Here is a 19,325-nt window from a genome sequence, read left to right as displayed (position 1 = left end):
TCAAGCTGTTTGCTAATTGGAACAACATATATCTGTCTATTATTATCAGGTTGTTCACATAATGGTCACTGCAGCCACTAGTGTAGTGATAACATGGCCGTGCACTCACCCTCCAACAGATGTCTAGAGAGGAGGGAGTCCTTTCATTTAGATAATGTACGCTACTCTCGATCTCCCCTAGACACTACGGGCCATATTTACAGAAGGAGGAGGTAAGGCCTCGTTCAGGGTGCCAGAGGCAGGAGTTGGAGGGCGGGCGTTCGCAAAGGCGGGCGGCAGTCTGCTGGGCGATGTGTGTTCATCCTCCCCTTGTAAGAGGGGTTAAGGCTGCACTCCACAAAAAAGAGAAAGATGCATACAATTTACCGGTGCTGCTGGTTCAAGGAAGTACCTGCCATAAACTCCAAAGTACACTGAGGAAAAGAAGGGATCCAGCGCTCCACGGATTTCTGAATAAGAGAGATTTATTGTGCCTCACAACGTTTCGACCTTATGGTCTTTATCAAGTGACTAGGCATACATAAGTCAGGATCTACCCAGTATATATATCCATGACCATTACCCATATACAGGTGAATAACAAGTGAAAAAACAAGTGAACATTACCCCAAGCTGACCCCAATTCGCCTCCCCTGATCAGTCCTTTGTTCATACAGTGTCCATACAATGCTCAAACAGTTCGTGAATGTCTACTTCCGGTTTTCTCTTCCTCTTCCGGTTTTTGCTTTTTGAATTGGGGTCAGCTGGGGGTAATGTTCACTTGTTTTTTCACTTGTTCACTTGTTATTCACCTGTATATGGGTAATGGTCATGGATATATATACTGGGTAGATCCTGACTTATGTATGCCTAGTCATTTGATAAAGACCATAAGGTCGAAACGTTGTGTAGCACAATAAATCTTATTCAGAAATCCGTGGAGCGCTGGATCCCTTCTTTTCCTCAGTGTTCATCCTCCCCAGCAGACTTTTTCAGGAGTTGAGGAGTTGAGGAGGCGGGGAGGGGGCGGGGCTACAGACCTGAGGTTAGGGATCGAAGTTGCAGTCGTGAAATCATTCTCAAAAATGATTTCATTGGCTGCCGAGGTCCCAGTGACGCTGTTGCAGCTTCAAAAAACAACCTGGCTTGTTTATTGAAACTGTAGCCAGCGTCAACTCCGTACTTCGGAGACAGGGCAGCTGCTACCCTGACAACCACAGTTCACTTTAAATACATTGTGTCCCACGGCAGCATGCCCTCCCTCCGAAGCCTGCACCCTGAACGAGGCCTAAGAGACCTTTACAGACGCCCCACGCTCTCTCCCGGCAGTGGGTAAAAGAGCATGGCCTCTGTATATGGGGAAAAACAGAAAATTTGCTGCCCCAAAAAGTTCCTGTCCGGACCTAATAAAAAGTCTGCCACTGTCTCCATGCTGGAAGACTCATTACAGCTTATCATTTTAATGGCTCATAAATCACGATAGTTACCAAGTCATGCTTGAAGGTGTCTTACAGAGTAGCACTACTTAGTAAATTGACCCTAAATGTTGAAGTCCAGAAATCTGGCAACTTGGGTAACCCAGGGAGAATGTTATTTTACAGACCCCTTAAGCACTAAAGAAACCAACTGATCCATAAGAAATCACTTTATCTATGTCACTTTCACAGGCCCTGCTGGAAGATTTGATTAGCAAAATGAAAGCTTCTATAAAGATCCATTGGGTTGAAACAGCAAACCATGGAATGGTTGTCAAAGGCAGAACTGCTGAAGATGTTATGATGGAAATAAATAAGCAGGTTTTTTCTTGGATTCAAGAAACAATTGAGAGTTTGTAAATGTTCTGAATGTAGACTTTTTGTATTCTTCCAGAAGTATAGATTTGTTGTAGGTTATGAAAATAATACATTTTAATTGACAACATAGTACAAAAAACACTGGATGGCACTCAAACACTCCATTAACCAGTGAAGATATATAAGTAAAAATATAATAAGTGAAAATATTTAATAAAGTGTAAATAAAGTGTATACGTAATCAACGAATAACACCAAATATAATAGATAAAGTGAATATTGTGAAATATAATGAAGAGGCAAAAAAATCTCACTCAACCCTTAAAAGACTGTTTCAAGAGTCTTTCCAAACGAATACTTCCCAAATAGGGGACAAGTGATGAATGCCATGTAATAAAGAAAAAATCACATAGTGCAATAATGCAACAAAATAAAAAGTGCACATTAAAGGGCTATACATTTCCTACTCACAATGGAGCAGGGTTATAGGAAAAAATCCAAATCGTGGCAAAGTCGCCTCTGGATGGTGTGAGGTGTAGTCCCTTGAATCTCTTGCAGCGAAAAAGTTAGGCAGCTATTTCATGTGGATGCAAAGAAACTTGATCATTTTTTGCGGACTCCTTAAATGGCCGCTCGTTACGTCCCTGACGTCAATGCTTGCCTTTCAGGGTGTGGAGTCATGGTTGGGTCTCTGCTCTTTTTGGGGCAGGAGCTGGTTCTGCTGTCCTGTTTCCGTTATCCACATCTCTTCCTGCTCCTTTTTACTTGGCTTGCAATGAGGATGCCCTCTGTCGCTACGCGTGCCTCCTGCTGCTGTCAGATGGATGCTCCTCTGGAGTCTACTTCATTTAGCCAGCGTCCGCTAACTCAGGCAGATCGCAGGCTGGTGGACGCTAAGATCTCAGGGAGCTGCCGCTGTGACCCTACATGCAGAGCAGCGCCTGCCCCAAACAGAGCAGAGACCCAGCCATGACTCCACACCCTGAAAGGCAAGCAATGACGTCAGGGACGTAACGAGCGGCCATTTAAGGAGTCCGCAAAGAATGATCAACAGTTTCTTTGCATCCACATGAAATAGCTGCCTAACCTTTTCGCTGCAAGAGATTCAAGGTACTAAACCTCACACCATCCAGAGGCGATTTTGCCACTGTTTGGATTTGTCTATACACCCTGCTCCATTGTGAGTAGGAAATTTATATTGATATATGTCTTTATTACATGGCATTCATCACCACTCCCCTGTTTGGAAAGTAATTGAAAAGCAAATATAGGTATATAACTTTCTGGAAAGTAATTGACCAACATGACAGTTCAGTATTTCAAAACCTCACCTCTTTTGCCTTGTACTGTATGTACTCTGTTCCAACTTTTGAAAGCTCTGTACATTTGAATCTCATTTATGTAAAAACTCATATTACAACTTACAACAAAATATAAATGTTCTAATGAAATACCTGTCACAACAACATTTTTAATTTGTGTTTATGCTAAAAGTACAGATCATTTGGAAATTCAATATGTCAAAGGATCCCCTCTGAGCCATGTACTGTACAGAGAAGTGTGGGGCAAAGAGTTGCAAAACTCTAGAGGAACAGGCATCTGGGATTGTGGTAATGGTTATGATGGGTTAAAATATGTTGGCAAAGGTTTAAATTGATTGCTTGAATTAAAGGGGAGCTTGTTGAATATTTAACTAGTTACTTTTAGAAATCAGTTGGTGGGAGCAATGTGTGGAAAATATCTTTTACCCCCTTCACATTTGATAGCTTTTTATGTGTTTGTTTTTTTATGCCTACATTAAAGCAGCAATCCACACTGATCACCATTATTTTTTTTTTTACTTTAATAGATCTCTTCTTGCCCTTCCCAACGCTGTTTTATGTTTTTCAAATCTGACACTGTTTTCGGTAGCAATAAACATTTTAAATATTATTGTGGGGGAGGTTAACATGGAGCATTGCTATCTAAAGGTTACTATGGTACCCTTAGAAGCTGGAGATGGAAGAAACACAAAAAAAGAGGGCATGCTCGTAGGATAAGATACCAACATTATATGGAAGTCAGCAATTTCGTTGGGAGGAGTGGTGCTTTTTATGTGTTTAAACTCTTCATTTCATAGGTGAATAAAGTGGATCTGGTGCTCAAACAGTTAAATGTCCCATGTAGTAGATAAGCAATCCACGTGTTTGAAAAATATGCCTCCCCTTATTTAAATATACAAATCCAATATAGAGTGCCTGGTGACACACAAATGAATCTCCTTAGTGACACACAGTATGGCATGTATGCTTAATAAAGTAATAGGAACAGAGTAACTCACTTCAGAGTCCTGTTGAATCCTGGAGGAGGTCCTGGGATCTGCATCTGCTGTAAGGAAGTATCAGGAACAAGGATAGAAAAAAACGAGCACTATCCAATGAAATAAGGATCCAGAGGGGACTACCTCATAAAAAAGACTTTGTGGACATACAGAAAACGAACCCCTAAAGAGGTAGGGGAAACAACGCATTTCCCGCCTATAGTGCTTCATCATTTTTTCTATCCTTGTTCTTAATTTCATAGGGACTGGATGGCTGGTGAATGGAATGGGTTATGATTGAGGGCTAGCAGGGATACCGATAGTGTTAAAAATTATGCTCCGTTAAATAAACGCGTTTTCTATTCACCTCAAAGCTTTCTCTTGTTGGTGGGTAAGATTACAGGAAACTACTTAAAAGGTACAAAATTACCTACTTGCACTTGACAAGACATTCAGTACAAATAATGACAGTGCTCCAAGAATATCTGAGGTGTTCACCACCAATGGGTGAAATGTCAATACTTCAATGGGAGAAAACATCTTGCATATTTACACTGCTATAAGTTCAAAAATAGATAACTGTGTCCTGTGGTGTCATGAAAAACAAAGGAAATCATCTCCGTAGACAACATAAAAAGTTTGTTAAACTTCATAAATGTTTGTACCACAGAAATGGTGCCGCAGTCAAATCAACTCTGAGAGACCTAATAATATACAAAACCAGATATCACGGTAAAAGTAACCTGGCGGTGCTACCGACCCAAATAAATTAATAAACACAAAAAGAAAAAAGAAGGGTCAAAATAAGGGAGCACTCAAATAGTATGTAATAGAAAAATGGACTTTATTAGCAATGCATCATAAAAACACAAGAGACAAACTCAAACACATACCACAATGGAAATACCAAAATGGCGAAACGGCCGTAGGAGCGGAGCAGAGACAACCCTCTCACTACCCCTAGACTCCCAGACCCGTGTGGAACATGTGGACTACACTGATGTTATTTTCTCTGTGCTGGGACTCCTGCAGCTGGTCTGTATTGTGCTGCTTTGTCTGCCTCACGCTTGCAGTTCTTACTGATGCTGGGCTGCTAGCCCATGGGGACTTGCTGCTTTACCTGCCTTACTTGTCCTACATTTCAGTGCTCACTGCTACTGGGCTGTCTTCTTAAGGGGACTTCCTCATTGCCTTATTTGCCCTATGCTTTAGTGTCCACTGTTGCTGGGCTGTCAGTTCACATCTCACTACTGCCTGCTACTTACCATCAGCATTAGGCTGTTTCAGCATCTTTCACAGGGTCTTTTGTAAACTTACCCTTGTGGCTTTACCCTCATTATTTATTATTATTTTTTAAGCCATTTGGGTATTTTCTGCTGCATGTTACACACATCTCCCCCAGCAATTATTATTCTGTGACTGTTATGTTATTGTGTTACTCTATGCTATATTTGTAATGTCTTTGATATCTGATTCACGTTTTTTTGACTAATTTTTCTGCGCTCTGGTTTGTCCATTTATATTATCTTTTGAGTTCTCACTTTGATCGGCCGATCTTTGTTACATTACTAGGGGAATTTTCTTTCCCCTTGTTCTGTTATGTTATGTTGGAACTCTTACTATTTGGTCTTTCCAGGTTAGGGGTTGATTTGTGTTAAGTTATTATTAATTATATTTTGCAGCAGTTTTTCATGTGGTATGTGTTTGAGTTTGTCTCTTGTGTTTTTATGATGCATTGCTAATAAAGTTCATTTTTCTATTTTTCTATTACATACTATTTGAGTGCTCCCTTATTTTGACCCTTCTTTTTTCTTTTTGTGTTTATATATATATATATATATATATATATATATATATATATATATATATATATATATAATGTGTGTGTATGTGACCAGAGAAAAAAAAGGGGGATTGTAGACAGCGCCTAGGGGGTGAATCACTGAATGTATGTCAGCCCATACTAAACATAAACACCTAGGTTATTAGGTTATGGTGATAAGATGCCTAATAATTATAATTGATACACAATATTGTACTTGTCCTGATATGCTACTAATATACTAAGGCTATAACACAATAATCCAATATGATATTATTGAAATAACTAGGATACAAATCATTGCCCTAAATCACAAATATAAACTAACTAGCTGATATACCCGGCGTTGCCCGGGAGTGGAAGGGCGGGGGGGTCCAAGGGGCGTAGAAGGGTGGGGAGGGCAAAGGGCAGGGGGGGGCAAAGGGCAGGGAGGGGCGGGGGGGGGGGCAAAAGGCAGGGCGGGGGGGGGGGGGCAAAGGGCGGGGGGGGCGGGGCAAAGGGCAGGGAGGGGCAAAGGTCAGGGAGCGGTGGGGAAAAAGGCAGGGAGGGGCAAAGGGCAGGGAGGGGCGGGGCTAAGGGCAGGGAGGGGCGGGGCTAAGGGCAGGGAGAGGCAAAGGGCAGGGAGGGGCAAAGGGCAGGGAGGGGCGGGGCAAAGGGCATGGAAGGGCGGACAAAGGGCAGGGGGGCGGGGCAAAGGGCAGGGAGGGGCAAGGGGCGGGGCAAAGGGCGGGGCAAAGGGCAGGGAGGGGCGGGGCAAAGGGCAGGGAGGGGCGGGGCAAAGGGCTGGGAGGGGCCTGGGGGGGGCAAAGGGCAGGGAGGGGCCTGGGGGGGGGCAAAGGGCAGGGAGGGGCGGGGGGGCAAAGGGCAGGGAGGGGCGGGGCAAAGGGCAGGGAGGGGCGGGGGGGCAAAGGGCAGGGAGGGGCGGGGCAAAGGGCAGGGAGGGGCAGAGCAAAGGGCAGGGAGGGGCGGGGCTAAGGGCAGGGAGAGGCATAGGGCAGGGAGAGGCGGGGCAAAGGGCAGGGAGGGGCGGGGCAAAGGGCAGGGAGGGGTGGGGCAAAGGGGAGGGGCGGGGCAAAGGGCAGGGAGAGGCAGGGAGGGGCGGGGCAAAGGGCAGGGAGGGGTGGGGCAAAGGGCAGGGAGGGGCGGGGGGGCAAAGGGCAGGGAGGGGCGGGGGGGCAAAGGGCAGGGAGGGGCGGGGGGGCAAAGGGCAGGGAGGGGCGGGGGGGCAAAGGGCAGGGAGGGGCGGGGGGGCAAAGGGCAGGGAGGGGCGGGGGGGCAAAGGGCAGGGAGGGGCGGGGGGGCAAAGGGCAGGGAGGGGCAGGGGGGCAAAGGGCAGGGAGGGGCGGGGGGGCAAAAGGCAGGGAGGGGCGGGGGGGGCAAAAGGCAGGGAGGGGCGGGGGGGCAAAAGGCAGGGAGGGGCGGGGGGGCAAAAGGCAGGGAGGGGCGGGGGGGCAAAAGGCAGGGAGGGGCGGGGGGGCAAAAGGCAGGGAGGGGCGGGGGGGCAAAAGGCAAAGAGGGGCGGGGGGCAAAAGGCAGGGAGGGGCGGGGGGGGGCAAAGGGCAGGGAGGGGCGGGGGGGGCAAAGGGCAGGGAGGGGCGGGGGGGGCAAAGGGCAGGGAGGGGCGGGGGGGGGCAAAGGGCAGGGAGGGGCGGGGGGGGCAAAGGGCGGGGGGGGGCAAAGGGCAGGGAGGGGCGGGGGGGGCAAAGGGCAGGGAGGGGCCTGGGGGGGCAAAGGGCAGGGAGGGGCGGGGGGGGGCAAAGGGCAGGGAGGGGCCTGGGGGGGCAAAGGGCAGGGAGGGGCCTGGGGGGGGGGCAAAGGGCAGGGAGGGGCCTGGGGGAAGGCAAAGGGCAGGGAGGGGCCTGGGGGGGGCAAAGGGAAGGGAGGGGCGGGGGGGGGCAAAGGGCAGGTAGGGGCAGGGCAAAGGGCAGGGAGGGGCGGGGCAAAGAGCAGGGAGGGGCGGGGGGGCAAAGGGCGGGGGGGCAAAAGGCAGGGAGGGGCGGGCAAAAGGCAGGGAGGGGCGGGGGGGGGGGGGCAAAAGGCAGGGCGGGGGGGCCAAAAGGCAGGGAGGGGCGGGGGGGGGGCAAAGTTCAGGGAGGGGCCCTGGGGGGGGCAAAGGGCAGGGAGGGGCCTGGGGGGGGGCAAAGGGCAGGGAGGGGCCTGGGGGGGGCAAAGGGAAGGGAGGGGCGGGGGGGGGGGGCAAAGGGCAGGGGGGGAGCAAAGGGCAGGGATGGGTGGGGGGCAAAGGGCAGGGAGGGGCGGGGTGGGGGCAAAGGGCAGGGAGGGGCGGGGGTGGGGGGCAGGGAGGGGTGGGGGGCAAAGGGCAGGGAGGGGTGGGGGGCAAAGGGTAGGGATGGGTGGGGGGCAAAGGGCAGGGAGGGGCGGGGGTGGGGGGCAAGGGGCGGGGGGGCAAAGGGCAGGGAGGGGCGGGGGGGGCAAAGGGCAGGGAGGGGCGGGGGGGGCAAAGGGCAGGGAGGGGCGGGGGGGGCAAAGGGCAGGGAGGGACGGGGGGGCAAAGGGCAGGGAGGGGCGGGGCAAAGGGCAGGGAGGGGCGGGGCAAAGGGCATGGAAGGGCGGGCAAAGGGCAGGGGGGCAAAGGGCAGGGAGGGGCAAGGGGCGGGGAAAAGGGCGGGGCAAAGGGCAGGGAGGGGCGGGGCAAAGGGCAGGGAGGGGTGGGGCAAAGGGCAGGGAGGGGCCTGGGGGGGGCAAAGGGCAGGGAGGGGTGGGGCAAAGGGCAGGGAGGGGCGGGGCAAAGGGCAGGGAGGGGTGGGGCAAAGGGCAGGGAGGGGCGGGGCAAAGGGCAGGGAGGGGCGGGGCAAAGGGCAGGGAGGGGCAGAGCAAAGGGCAGGGAGGGGCGGGGCTAAGGGCAAGGAGAGGCAAAGGGCAGGGAGAGGCGGGGCAAAGGGCAGGGAGGGGCGGGGCAAAGGGCAGGGAGGGGTGGGGCAAAGGGGAGGGGCAGGGAGGGGCAGTGCAAAGGGCAGGGAGAGGCAGGGAGGGGTGGGGCAAAGGGCAGGGAGGGGCGGGGCAAAATGCAGGGAGGGGTGGGGCAAAGGGCAGGGAGTGGCGGGGGGGCAAAGGGCAGGGAGGGGCGGGGGGGCAAAGGGCAGGGAGGGGCGGGGGGGCAAAGGGCAGGGTGGGGCGGGGGGGGCAAAGGGCAGGGAGGGGCGGGGGGGCAAAAGGCAGGGAGGGGCGGGGGGGGGCAAAGGGCAGGGAGGGGCGGGGCAAAGGGCAGGGAGGGGCGGGGCAAAGGGCATGGAAGGGCGGGCAAAGGGCAGGGGGGTGGGGCAAGGGGCGGGGCAAAGGGCGGGGCAAAGGGCAGGGAGGGGCGGGGCAAAGGGCGGGGCAAAGGGCAGGGAGGGGCGGGGCAAAGGGCAGGGAGGGGCCTGGGGGGGGCAAAGGGCAGGGAGGGGCAGGGCAAAGGGCAGGGAGGGGCGGGGCAAAGGGCAGGGAGGGGCGGGGCAAAGGGCAGGGAGGGGCAGAGCAAAGGGCAGGGAGGGGCGGGGCTAAGGGCAAGGAGAGGCAAAGGGCAGGGAGAGGCGGGGCAAAGGGCAGGGAGGGGCGGGGCAAAGGGCAGGGAGGGGTGGGGCAAAGGGGAGGGGCAGGGAGGGGCGGGGCAAAGGGCAGGGAGAGGCAGGGAGGGGTGGGGCAAAGGGCAGGGAGGGGCGGGGCAAAGGGCAGGGAGGGGTGGGGCAAAGGGCAGGGAGGGGCGGGGGGGCAAAGGGCAGGGAGGGGCGGGGGGGCAAAGGGCAGGGAGGGGCGGGGGGGCAAAGGGCAGGGAGGGGCGGGGGGGCAAAAGGCAGGGAGGGGCGGGGGGGCAAAAGGCAGGGAGGGGCGGGGGGGGCAAAAGGCAGGGAGGGGCGGGGGGGCAAAAGGCAGGGAGGGGCGGGGGGGCAAAAGGCAAAGAGGGGCGGGGGGGGCAAAAGGCAAAGAGGGGCGGGGGGGGCAAAAGGCAGGGAGGGGCGGGGGGGGGGCAAAGGGAAGTGAGGGGCCTGGGGGGGGCAAAGGGAAGGGAGGGGCGGGGGGGGGGCAAAGGGCAGGTAGGGGCAGGGCAAAGGGCAGGGAGGGGCGGGGCAAAGAGCAGGGAGGGGCGGGGGGGCAAAAGGCAGGGAGGGGCGGGCAAAAGGCAGGGAGGGGCCGGGGGGGGGCAAAAGGCAGGGAGGGGCGGGGGGGGGGCAAAGGGCAGGGAGGGGCCTGGGGGGGGCAAAGGGCAGGGAGGGGCCTGGGGGGGGCAAAGGGCAGGGAGGGGCCTGGGGGGGGCAAAGGGAAGGGAGGGGCGGGGGGGGGGCAAAGGGCAGGGGGGGAGCAAAGGGCAGGGATGGGTGGGGGGCAAAGGGCAGGGAGGGGCGGGGTGGGGGCAAAGGGCAGGGAGGGGCGGGGGTGGGGGGCAGGGAGGGGTGGGGGGCAAAGGGCAGGGAGGGGTGGGGGGCAAAGGGCAGGGAGGGGCGGGGGTGGGGGGCAAGGGGCGGGGGGGGGGCAAAGGGCAGGGAGGGGCAGGGGGGCAAAGGGCAGGGAGGGGCAGGGGGGGCAAAGGGCAGGGAGGGGCAGGGGGGGCAAAGGGCAGGGAGGGGCGGGGGGGGCAAAGGGCAGGGAGGGGCGGGGGGGGCAAAGGGCAGGGAGGGACGGGGGGGCAAAGGGCAGGGAGGGGCGGGGGGGGCAAAGGGCAGGGAGGGGCGGGGGTGGGGGGCAAAGGGCAGGGAGGGGCGGGGGGGGCAAAGGGCAGGGAGGGGCTGGGGGGGCAAAGGGCAGGGAGGGACGGGGGGGGCAAAGGGCAGGGAGGGGCGGGGGGGGCAAAGGGCAGGGAGGGGCAAAGGGCAGGGAGGGGCGGGGGGGCAAAGGGCAGGGAGGGGCAAGGGGGGGGGCAAAGGGCAGGGAGGGGCAAGGGGGGGGGCAAAGGGCAGGGAGGGGCGGGGGGGCAAAGGGCAGGGAGGGGCATGGGGGCAAAAGGCAGGGCGGGGCAAAGGGCAGGGCTGGGGGGGGGCAAAGGGCAGGGAGGGGTGGGGGGGGGGGGCAAAGGGCAGGGAGGGGCGGGGGAGCCAAAGGCCATGGAGGGGCATGGGGCCAAAGGGCAGGGAGGGGTGGGGGGGTCAAAGGGCAGGGAGGGGTGGGGGGGGGTCAAAGGGCAGGGAGGGGCGGGGGGCCAAAGGGCAGGGCGGGGGGGGCCAAAGGGCAGGGAGGGGCGGGGAGGCCAAGGGCAGGGAGGGCAAGAGGGCAGGGGGGGAAAGGGCAGGGGGAAGGGGGGAAAGGGCAGGGGGAAGGGGGCAAAGGGCAGGGAGGGGCGGGGGGGCAAGGGCAGGGAGGGGCAGGGGAGCAAAGGGCAGGGGGAGGGTGGGGAGGGGGCAAAGGGGAGGGAGGGCAGGGGGCAAAGGGCAGGGGAGAAAGGGCAGGGGCAAAGGGCAGGGGGAGGGAGGGCAGGGGGCAAGGCACAGGTGGAGGGAGGGCAGGAGGGCAAAGGGCAGGGGGAGGGAGGGCAGGGGGGCAAAGGGCAGGGGGAGGGAGGGCAAAGGGCAGGGGGAGGGAGGGAAGGGGGCAGAGGGCAGGGGGAGAAAGGGCAGGGGGCAAAGGGCTGGGGGAGGGCAGGGGGCAAAGGGCAGGGGGAGGGAGGGCAGGGGGCAAAGGGCAGGGGGAGGGGGGGCAAAGGGCAGGGGGAGGGAGGGCAAGGGGGAGGGGGGGCAAAGGGCAGGGGGAGGGAGGGACGCATTAAATGACCCATTCCCCTGCGTTTCCTCACCTTGCACACGGCCGCACTCCTCCTCTTCCTACGGATACCCCCCTCCTCCACCTCGGGCTCCTCAGCGGAGAGGCTGAGACGCTCCGGTGAGGAGGTGCTGTGCCTTTCGCGGGGAGAGGCGGAGACAGCCGGAGGAGCGGCCTCTGGGACGGGGAGCGGCCTGTGTGAGGGGAGAGCCGCAGAGAGCGTGCTCTGTGTGTGTGGGGGGGGATGAGTGAGCGGGGGGGGTGAGCGGGGGGAGGGGGGGTGAGTGGGGGGAGGAGGGGGTGAGCGGATGGGGGGTGAGGGAGAGCGCCCGGTGAGGGAGTGGCCTATGGGTGGTGAGAGCCGTGGGGAGCGCTCTCGGGGATGGTCAGCTGGGGGAGCAGCCTATGTGAGGGGAGAGCCGCAGAGAGCGCGTGGGGGGGGGTGTGTGTGTGTGTGTTTGGACCTTTGGCCCGTCACTCCACCTCAGGCCAATGAGAGGTGTGCGGGGGCGGGCGGGCCAAGGGACCAATGAGATTGCCGCTAGGGACAGGGAACACACCAGGGAAACATACATACATACATACAATGCTTTCAGAAATATATAGTAAGATAACTAATATAATACTAATATAATTGTATACTGTAAAAAATGAATAAAAAGCAATGAAGATATGAATTAGGAAAAGTCACAAGTCCATGTATTGGATCACAATGAATCCATGATGATAAAAAAACCCTTTATGAACACATCTTGGATGATGGCAGCCTTTCTTCTGGGGTCAACAACCTACCCAAGTGTACATAAAAGAAAGAAAAGCGCCCGATCCTCTTGTAATACCAAAGTATAAAGGGTTTAATAAAATAGAACTTACACAAATTCAAACTCACAATCTTGCCAAAGTATAAAAGTGTGGTATGAGCTGATCTCATGCGCCAACATTGGAGGAGAAAAACGCCGTCTGCCCGCTCCGTTGTAAGATGTAATCTCCTGGAACTCACTGCTGGTGTCACTGTGTTAGAATCCTCCAGCAACCCGAGTTTGCACAATATTTGTTCCTCGTGTAGCACGTTCCTAGTGCCCAGGGGCAGTCTCAACAGATTCTCGGCTCGATCACCTCCTGCGTCTGTCAAATGGCTCTCAATAAGCCACCGTAGTTGAATAACACCACGTGACCCTACGTGTTTTTCCATGCCCGGATTTCATCCCTTCCCTCATATTTTAAATATTTTATGTGCAGTTTCATTTTTATCTATATGTGTGATGGTTGGGGGTAGCCGGGCTATACAATAAAGGTTAAGCCCATCTGGTTACCCCTGAAAACTGTGGGTCTCTGGTAGCTACATAGCACCATAAGGACCATAGGGCCATGTAATATAACATGTCAAAGTTAAAGTGACCCCTGCTTTTCTACTTTCGATGTTCTCTTTGTGTAAAGTCCTAAAACTTCAGGAGTGTAAGTCTTGGGTGGGATATTTGGGTAGAATGTAATTATTTTGTTTGCAGGAGTTCGGGGGACAAAGTTACCAGAAGTCCCCTAATTCTCCCCAGCGAGCAGGCATGTTTTGCCGGTATTACACCGGGGCTGCCCAGTGTCCCCCAGACTCCTGGTTTTCAAGCCAAGATATCCCTGATCCATTTCCCGCACAGGTATGGGTCTCCCCAAGACATATTATGTATTAAACTATTTTTATTATGTTTGGTGCATTTTATATAAATGTCTATGCAGTCAGCCCAGGCATCCACATTGGTGCCGGTATGTCTGGATAAACATTATAGTTTAAAGGATGGAGGATGTCCACAGGTAACAAAACAATTTGGTGTGCGAGGAAGGGCGATAGTCCAGTTCCGGAGAACAAAGGGCACCCTGTGGGGACACCTTTTGAGTTTGCCAGACCTGGCGGAGCCTGCCCAGCGGGTGGCAATGAGTTAGCCGGGGGAGATACAGCTCGTATATCTCCCGTTGGATAATTCGTATTACCCACCCACCTGGCTTTTCGAGCCGGCTTGGCACGCCTCCTCCTCTGATGTCAGCAAAGAGACGAGCCCCCATTTCTGTTGGCTGGTGGGAAATTTTACCACGCTCTGATTGGACGCTCCTCCTACCTCCATGCTGAAGATAGCTCAGCAGTAGGTATGTAAGGAGATGCCCCAGTCAGAGAACCAGACGTTCCTGTGACTTGGGCCAGTGATGCAAAGGCGGGCTTTTCAAAGTTGCTCTGTTGCAAATAGCAGAGCAGCCGGCTTCATTTTTGGAGCTAAGAAAGCCTGCCTAGCTTAGGCTAAGTCAGACGCGAGGTCCAAGTTCTCATTTTAGAATGTAGCGGTCGCGGCTAATGATTTTAGCCGAAAAGAGGACCAGGAAGCCTGGGTGGATATCCCTGGTCAGGGTAAGCCTTCTGAAGCAGGCGCCCTGCACCTATTTGAGCCTAGTTTTGACTCCCAGTAAGTGTGTATTTCGTCTGTATTTTCTGTATTTATTGTGTGTACGCGGGTTTACCTGAGTAAACTGCATTTTGTACTACTACCTTGTTTTGCCTAGTGAATGATCCTGGTATAAATGTGTAAAAAGTCATGGTCTCCCGTGACAATATTAATATACATTTTATGCTGTAAATAACCATCATTACCATTCTACTACTGTATAAAGAAATAATGTGATTCGTTTAGGACCATCCTGAGCAAGTTATTTATGGTGTGCACACAATAAAATAGGTATCTTCGGGGCTCTGTCCCTCTTTGCAGGTTCGTTGTGTTTATATACCTTGTATAGCTCCTACTATATTGTCCTACAGGTGTCATTTCTCTATAATTATATTTGTCTGGCTACTTTAGGCTATTTTCACTGTCAGTAGCTTCGTCTAGTATATAAATGTAGCAAATTCCCTGTTTGATGGCCATATGTCAGTTAGCTTAAGGCAATAATTTTTATTTTGAAACTTCATTGCAATTTGCTGCGTACATGGCACAAACGTTCTTGAGGTAGAGTTTTCCCCCAATAAACATTAAGGGGTTATTATTTAAACTTTGATAGTGCCAATCAAGGCATATGTGCAGAGAAACTCCCATTGATTGTGCTCCTTTTGGCCCAGTCACAGTTTTTAATGAATAACCCCTAAGGCTTTACTGTGACTTTGCTCTTTGGACACAACCACATTCAGCCCAATGAATGTACCACACACAGTGTGATAAAGTTATATTATACATTATGTGAATGTTAAAGGTACCTCCTAAATGATTGCATAAATTCCTCTACTATTTCACCTATATGTCGGAAGGACCAGCAGTCATTAACACTTTGCTTCTGCGTAAATGGGCCTTTTCTTTATATATATTTATATATTACCAGTAATTTTGATTTGTTACTTCTATTAATAGCCTTTAGTCCCTAAACCATATCTACTGTACACTGAGTGAAAATGTACACAAGTGTGTATTTAGTTTTTCTGATAACATTTCTTGAAATGGGTAAATTATTATGGTATAAAGCTCATTATTTTGTCACATTTTCTTTCCTTTCTGTCCTTAAATGTATTAGACTCTTGTCTGCCTTTTCAGCTTTCCCCCTCATTCTCTCACAACCACTGTACCCATGTCTTTTTTATGCTTAACTCTTCTTTCTATTTGAACCCCTTCACATTTCTCTACTCACTAACACTCATAGTAACGGATGATGAGACAGGTTACTGGGAATGGTGATCTAATTGAGGGTGAGTGAGGCATGAGGAACACATTGTGTGATAGTGAGTATGAATGAGACATTTGATGTCATGTATGAAACTCTCCTGACTGAACCAGCCTGAAGCAAATCTGGTACAAACATGGCCATGATGGGGAGTGAATCTACCAGTACAGCTTAGTAAAATAAAGGCTAGTGGTGGAGTGATTAAGACCTAGAGCAGGGGTGCGCAAAGTTTTGATCCTGTAAGATGTTGGTAAGTATTAGTTAGTTAAAATAAGACTTCACTTTAATTTTGAGTTTACTCTAAAATAAACTTCACGTTTCCTGTCTCGCCTTCAAATAATTTCTGGGCAAGCGACATGTCTATCTGAACACGCTCCTCACCTCTACCACATGTAGCACTTATCATCTGAGATCTGACTCCAAAAGACTGTTAATGGTCCCAAGGCTTAACAAGTATCCGGCCGCTCCTCCTTCTCTTACCGTGCACCCCAAAACTGGAACAACCTACCGGAGACTCTCACATCCACCACCAGTTCTTTCAAAACTAAAGCTGTCTCACATTTTCATCTGGTCTGTAACTGTTATTTACGCCATAACATATATTGTCTCTTACTGTGCATGCAATGTCTTGTATATAATGTATAGCCTGCTTACTTAATGTAACTATGTATTTGTAACCATGTATTTGTCATCTTACTAGGACATACTGAAAACGAGAGGTAACTCTTAATGTATTACCTCCTGGTAAAACATTTTATAAATAAATAAATAAACTATCCTCTGATGCCATTTAAAAGACTCACCTGCTCGAACCAATTACATACCCCTGAGGAAGGGAATCTGATTCATGAAACGCACGAAAGAGCATTGTGGGTAATTTCCCACTTCCCAAGTTATTAGGTCCTTTCATTCTACTGGATATAGATCCAATGTGGTCTTTCTCCCTCCTAATAGAGGCAAATGAGAATTGTAATCCTAATAGAGGTATATTAGTATTTTATCTGGTAGTGTTAGGACTTGCGAACGGGTGTCTGCCTTGTCGTGGCTCGCAAGCTTACAACGCTTTGGCCAAAGGGTTAAACTAAATGACCCTTTTTCAAGAGAGTGTATAAGTATTTTACTGTGTATTTCTGTCATGTTGGATGTAGCATTGGGCTTCCCTGTCGTCTGTTGTATACATATTGTATGCCACGCTCCATAGCACTTCATTTTGACACTTAAATACATACATATATTTTTCTCGGGTTTCCAAAAAGAGCTTGCTGGGGTTTTGTGTTCTAATTTCCCATGGAGTAAGTGGGTATCACCTGATGATCCCCAACTGGAAGTACAAGGCGAAATAAAGAGAAAAACACTGTGATGTGAGGCTGCGAAGTGTGTGCGGAGGCAAACTGGCTGGATGTTCATTGATCCTCTGGGAGCAGTAAGAACTTCCTCTTTCACTCCCTACCCCCCACCCCCCACGGGGGTTACCCCCACTTATTGTGCGAGATGCACAGCAATCCTGTGCGTGTTGGATGTGTGTTGGAGTTCATTACAGTGAGGAGGCTCCCTTTCATCTGGCGTCCTTTTCCCATGCTTATTTGAGCAGCACCTACGGATGCATGCAGGAATCACAAGTGGAACAACTACAATACCTATCCATGCCTTGAACCGGTGATACATGTGTAACAGTGTTTCCCCAACCTCTGTGAGATTTGCCTATTACAGGGTGTGTAGTGCTGGGTACCTGCTAGTTCACATGATGGTGAGCTTTCCGCCAGTGGTATGGGGAAGGCAGGACAGGCTTTTGGGGTGTTGTTTAGCCCTTCTCTCTGGTTTAGCACCTCCATCTCTTGCAGGCTCCAGGAATGCTGGAGATAATCCCTGCAGGAGAACTCTGATAATCCGCCTGATTGCACACAGAGGCAGAAGTATATTTTATAAACAACTATTCTTCTACTCACAGCATACAATCAGCATACACTGCATACACATGGCCTCCAGCCTTCAGATGGTCCCTGGACTTAACCCTGGGGCTTGAGGCCTCCAGAGCTGGTCCTTTGCTCTTCCCTCAACCCCTGATGGGATGAGGGGTATAGTCCCCACTCCACTAAGGGAGGGGATGAAAAGTGGCCAGAGCCCTGCGCACAGTCTTCCATGAGACAGTCTCTCTCAGGGGAGAGACAACTAACTACATGTGCAGCCTCTTAAGTACCCTGGGGGAGGGTCCAAGGTCTGAGCCCAGGATTGGACAGAACACAGGCCTTGTCCCGCCCCCCTCAATGGAGCTGCTTCCTGCAGGGGAAAACCCGGATTAGACCTAACACTGCCTGCACTGATACCAGGATTTACATGTTAGGCAGGGCAGATTAGTAGCTAAAACCAGACATGGCTACACATGCTTTAAAGATGTTTTTTCCTCTAAGGGCATTACTGTTTTTTTATATTGTTCTTTTTATAACGAAAAGATTTTACACTATTGCGTGTCCCTGCACTTTCCTCTTTTTTTCTCCTTCAATATGCTTGGGTTATGAGCCACCTTAGATTAGTTGTGGGGGCGTTCATCCATGAGATTAACCTCTTGAAACCTAGTGATCTTAATATTTGTTTTTTAGACACTATCACATTTTTCTCTTAATTTTTTTTGTCTTTTATATGTGGGCACTTTGTTGTTGTTTATGTGTTTTTTTGTATTAGATCAGTCACAGTATGTGTGTCAATATCGCAGTACTTACCTACTGCATTAAGGTAGAAGTTTTATCACTATGTAGCCCTCTTACCCTCACCCTAAGTGAGATTGAGGTGGGTAGGTGTATCTGACTACTTATCAGTGTGGTGCGGTACCTGTTTGGCAACCAGGAGAGCTGAGCTTCCGCCACGGGGAACCTGGGGTATGTACTTACACTCGGTGCAGCGCCTCCACTGATGCGGGATCCCAACGGGGTGGGAGTGTGCCCTCACCAGAACAACCATACAGTAAATACACACCGTGTGAATAAACAGTATTTACTGAGCATGAACTGTAACTTCAATAACACTCTCTTTGCATAACATCAAACAATATATGAATAACAGTGCATCACTCTGAATGCATACAATCCCCTCACCCACATGTCCATCATCACATTCCCCTCAATCTCTTGAGTGTCCACAACAGTAAAGAAAGTGTGTGTGAGGGATAGCGCTTCCCTGTGTTGGGGCCCGGTGGTGCACTTAATATATACTACCTCCCTGGCCAGTCCTGGTCAGGAAAATCCTTGGAACTCAGCAACACCGCACAGTGATCCCACGGTGTGCTGCGCTGCTCTCTGCCGGAATGGATGCACACGCTGACTTCACAGGAAAGGAATCTCCAGCCGGAATGATCCTTGAACACAGTCTCTGATACACGCTGTACTGACAGTCCGGTACTGTCAGACAGAAATCCTCTTGCTCTCTGAGTATGGTGAAGGAGTCCCTGTCCTAAGGCCGAGCCTATACCATACTGCTTCCTCTGGTGTCCTAGGGGACTAACTGGGCCCTGGGGTATACCTCTACCCTAGTCCCTGCACGCAGAAGAACTCTCCCTGTAGCTTCTGTCTGATCCCAGACTCTGGCATCTCACCACGTGCAACTGGCACTGGTGATATAACACACACTGAACAACTAGAAAGCAACCCCCCTTCCTATGAGGGGCCTCTCACTGACACAGCCAAAGCTAACTGCTGTGGCTGCACTTAAGGCCACACTGTCACTTCTAGTCAGAGCACACAGCACGGCAGCTGTGCCACTGACAAGACTTACACTCACCTAAGGGCAGGGTCCCTATCTAAGGGGCCTTCCCTAAGAACTTACCCACTAACCAAGTGGGGAGTGGGACCTACCTGGGACCTGGGGGTAACCTGGCCTAGTATAAGAGCCTTGCTCCTTACACACTTCCTCCCCCTTCCTGCTCCCAGCTCCAACTGCCAAACGTGGTCCCCGCAACATTGTATCCTTCTCCAACAGGAGAAGCTGCAAAACCCTATTTGCTGGCTGGCTGCACGTGATGTGGGTGAAAGGGCAATCCCCAGAGGCGTCTGGGAATTGTAGTCCA

The 19,325-nt window shown here is 52.3% G+C and overlaps 1 protein-coding gene across 2 annotated transcripts in view; it reads left to right on the top strand.

Annotated features, from left to right (window-relative positions):
* POGLUT2 (protein O-glucosyltransferase 2) overlaps positions 1 to 2,274 on the top strand; it is an 86,693-nt gene extending 84,419 nt beyond the window's left edge. The window contains exon 5 of one of the 2 annotated variants that reach the window (XM_075590739.1): positions 1,647 to 2,274. In XM_075590739.1, the coding sequence (XP_075446854.1) occupies positions 1,647 to 1,814 (168 nt within the window). In that variant the 3' untranslated portion in view covers positions 1,815 to 2,274. The remainder of the gene's footprint in view (positions 1 to 1,646) is intronic. The other variant, XM_075590740.1, reaches the window with a different exon arrangement.
* Positions 2,275 to 19,325: the final 17,051 nt, after the last annotated feature.

The sequence above is a fragment of the Ascaphus truei genome, chromosome 3, assembly GCF_040206685.1.
Source record: "Ascaphus truei isolate aAscTru1 chromosome 3, aAscTru1.hap1, whole genome shotgun sequence".
Lineage (NCBI taxonomy): Eukaryota > Metazoa > Chordata > Amphibia > Anura > Ascaphidae > Ascaphus > Ascaphus truei.
The sequence above is the reverse complement of the archived record's forward strand: the minus strand, read 5'-3'. Positions and strand labels throughout refer to the sequence as shown.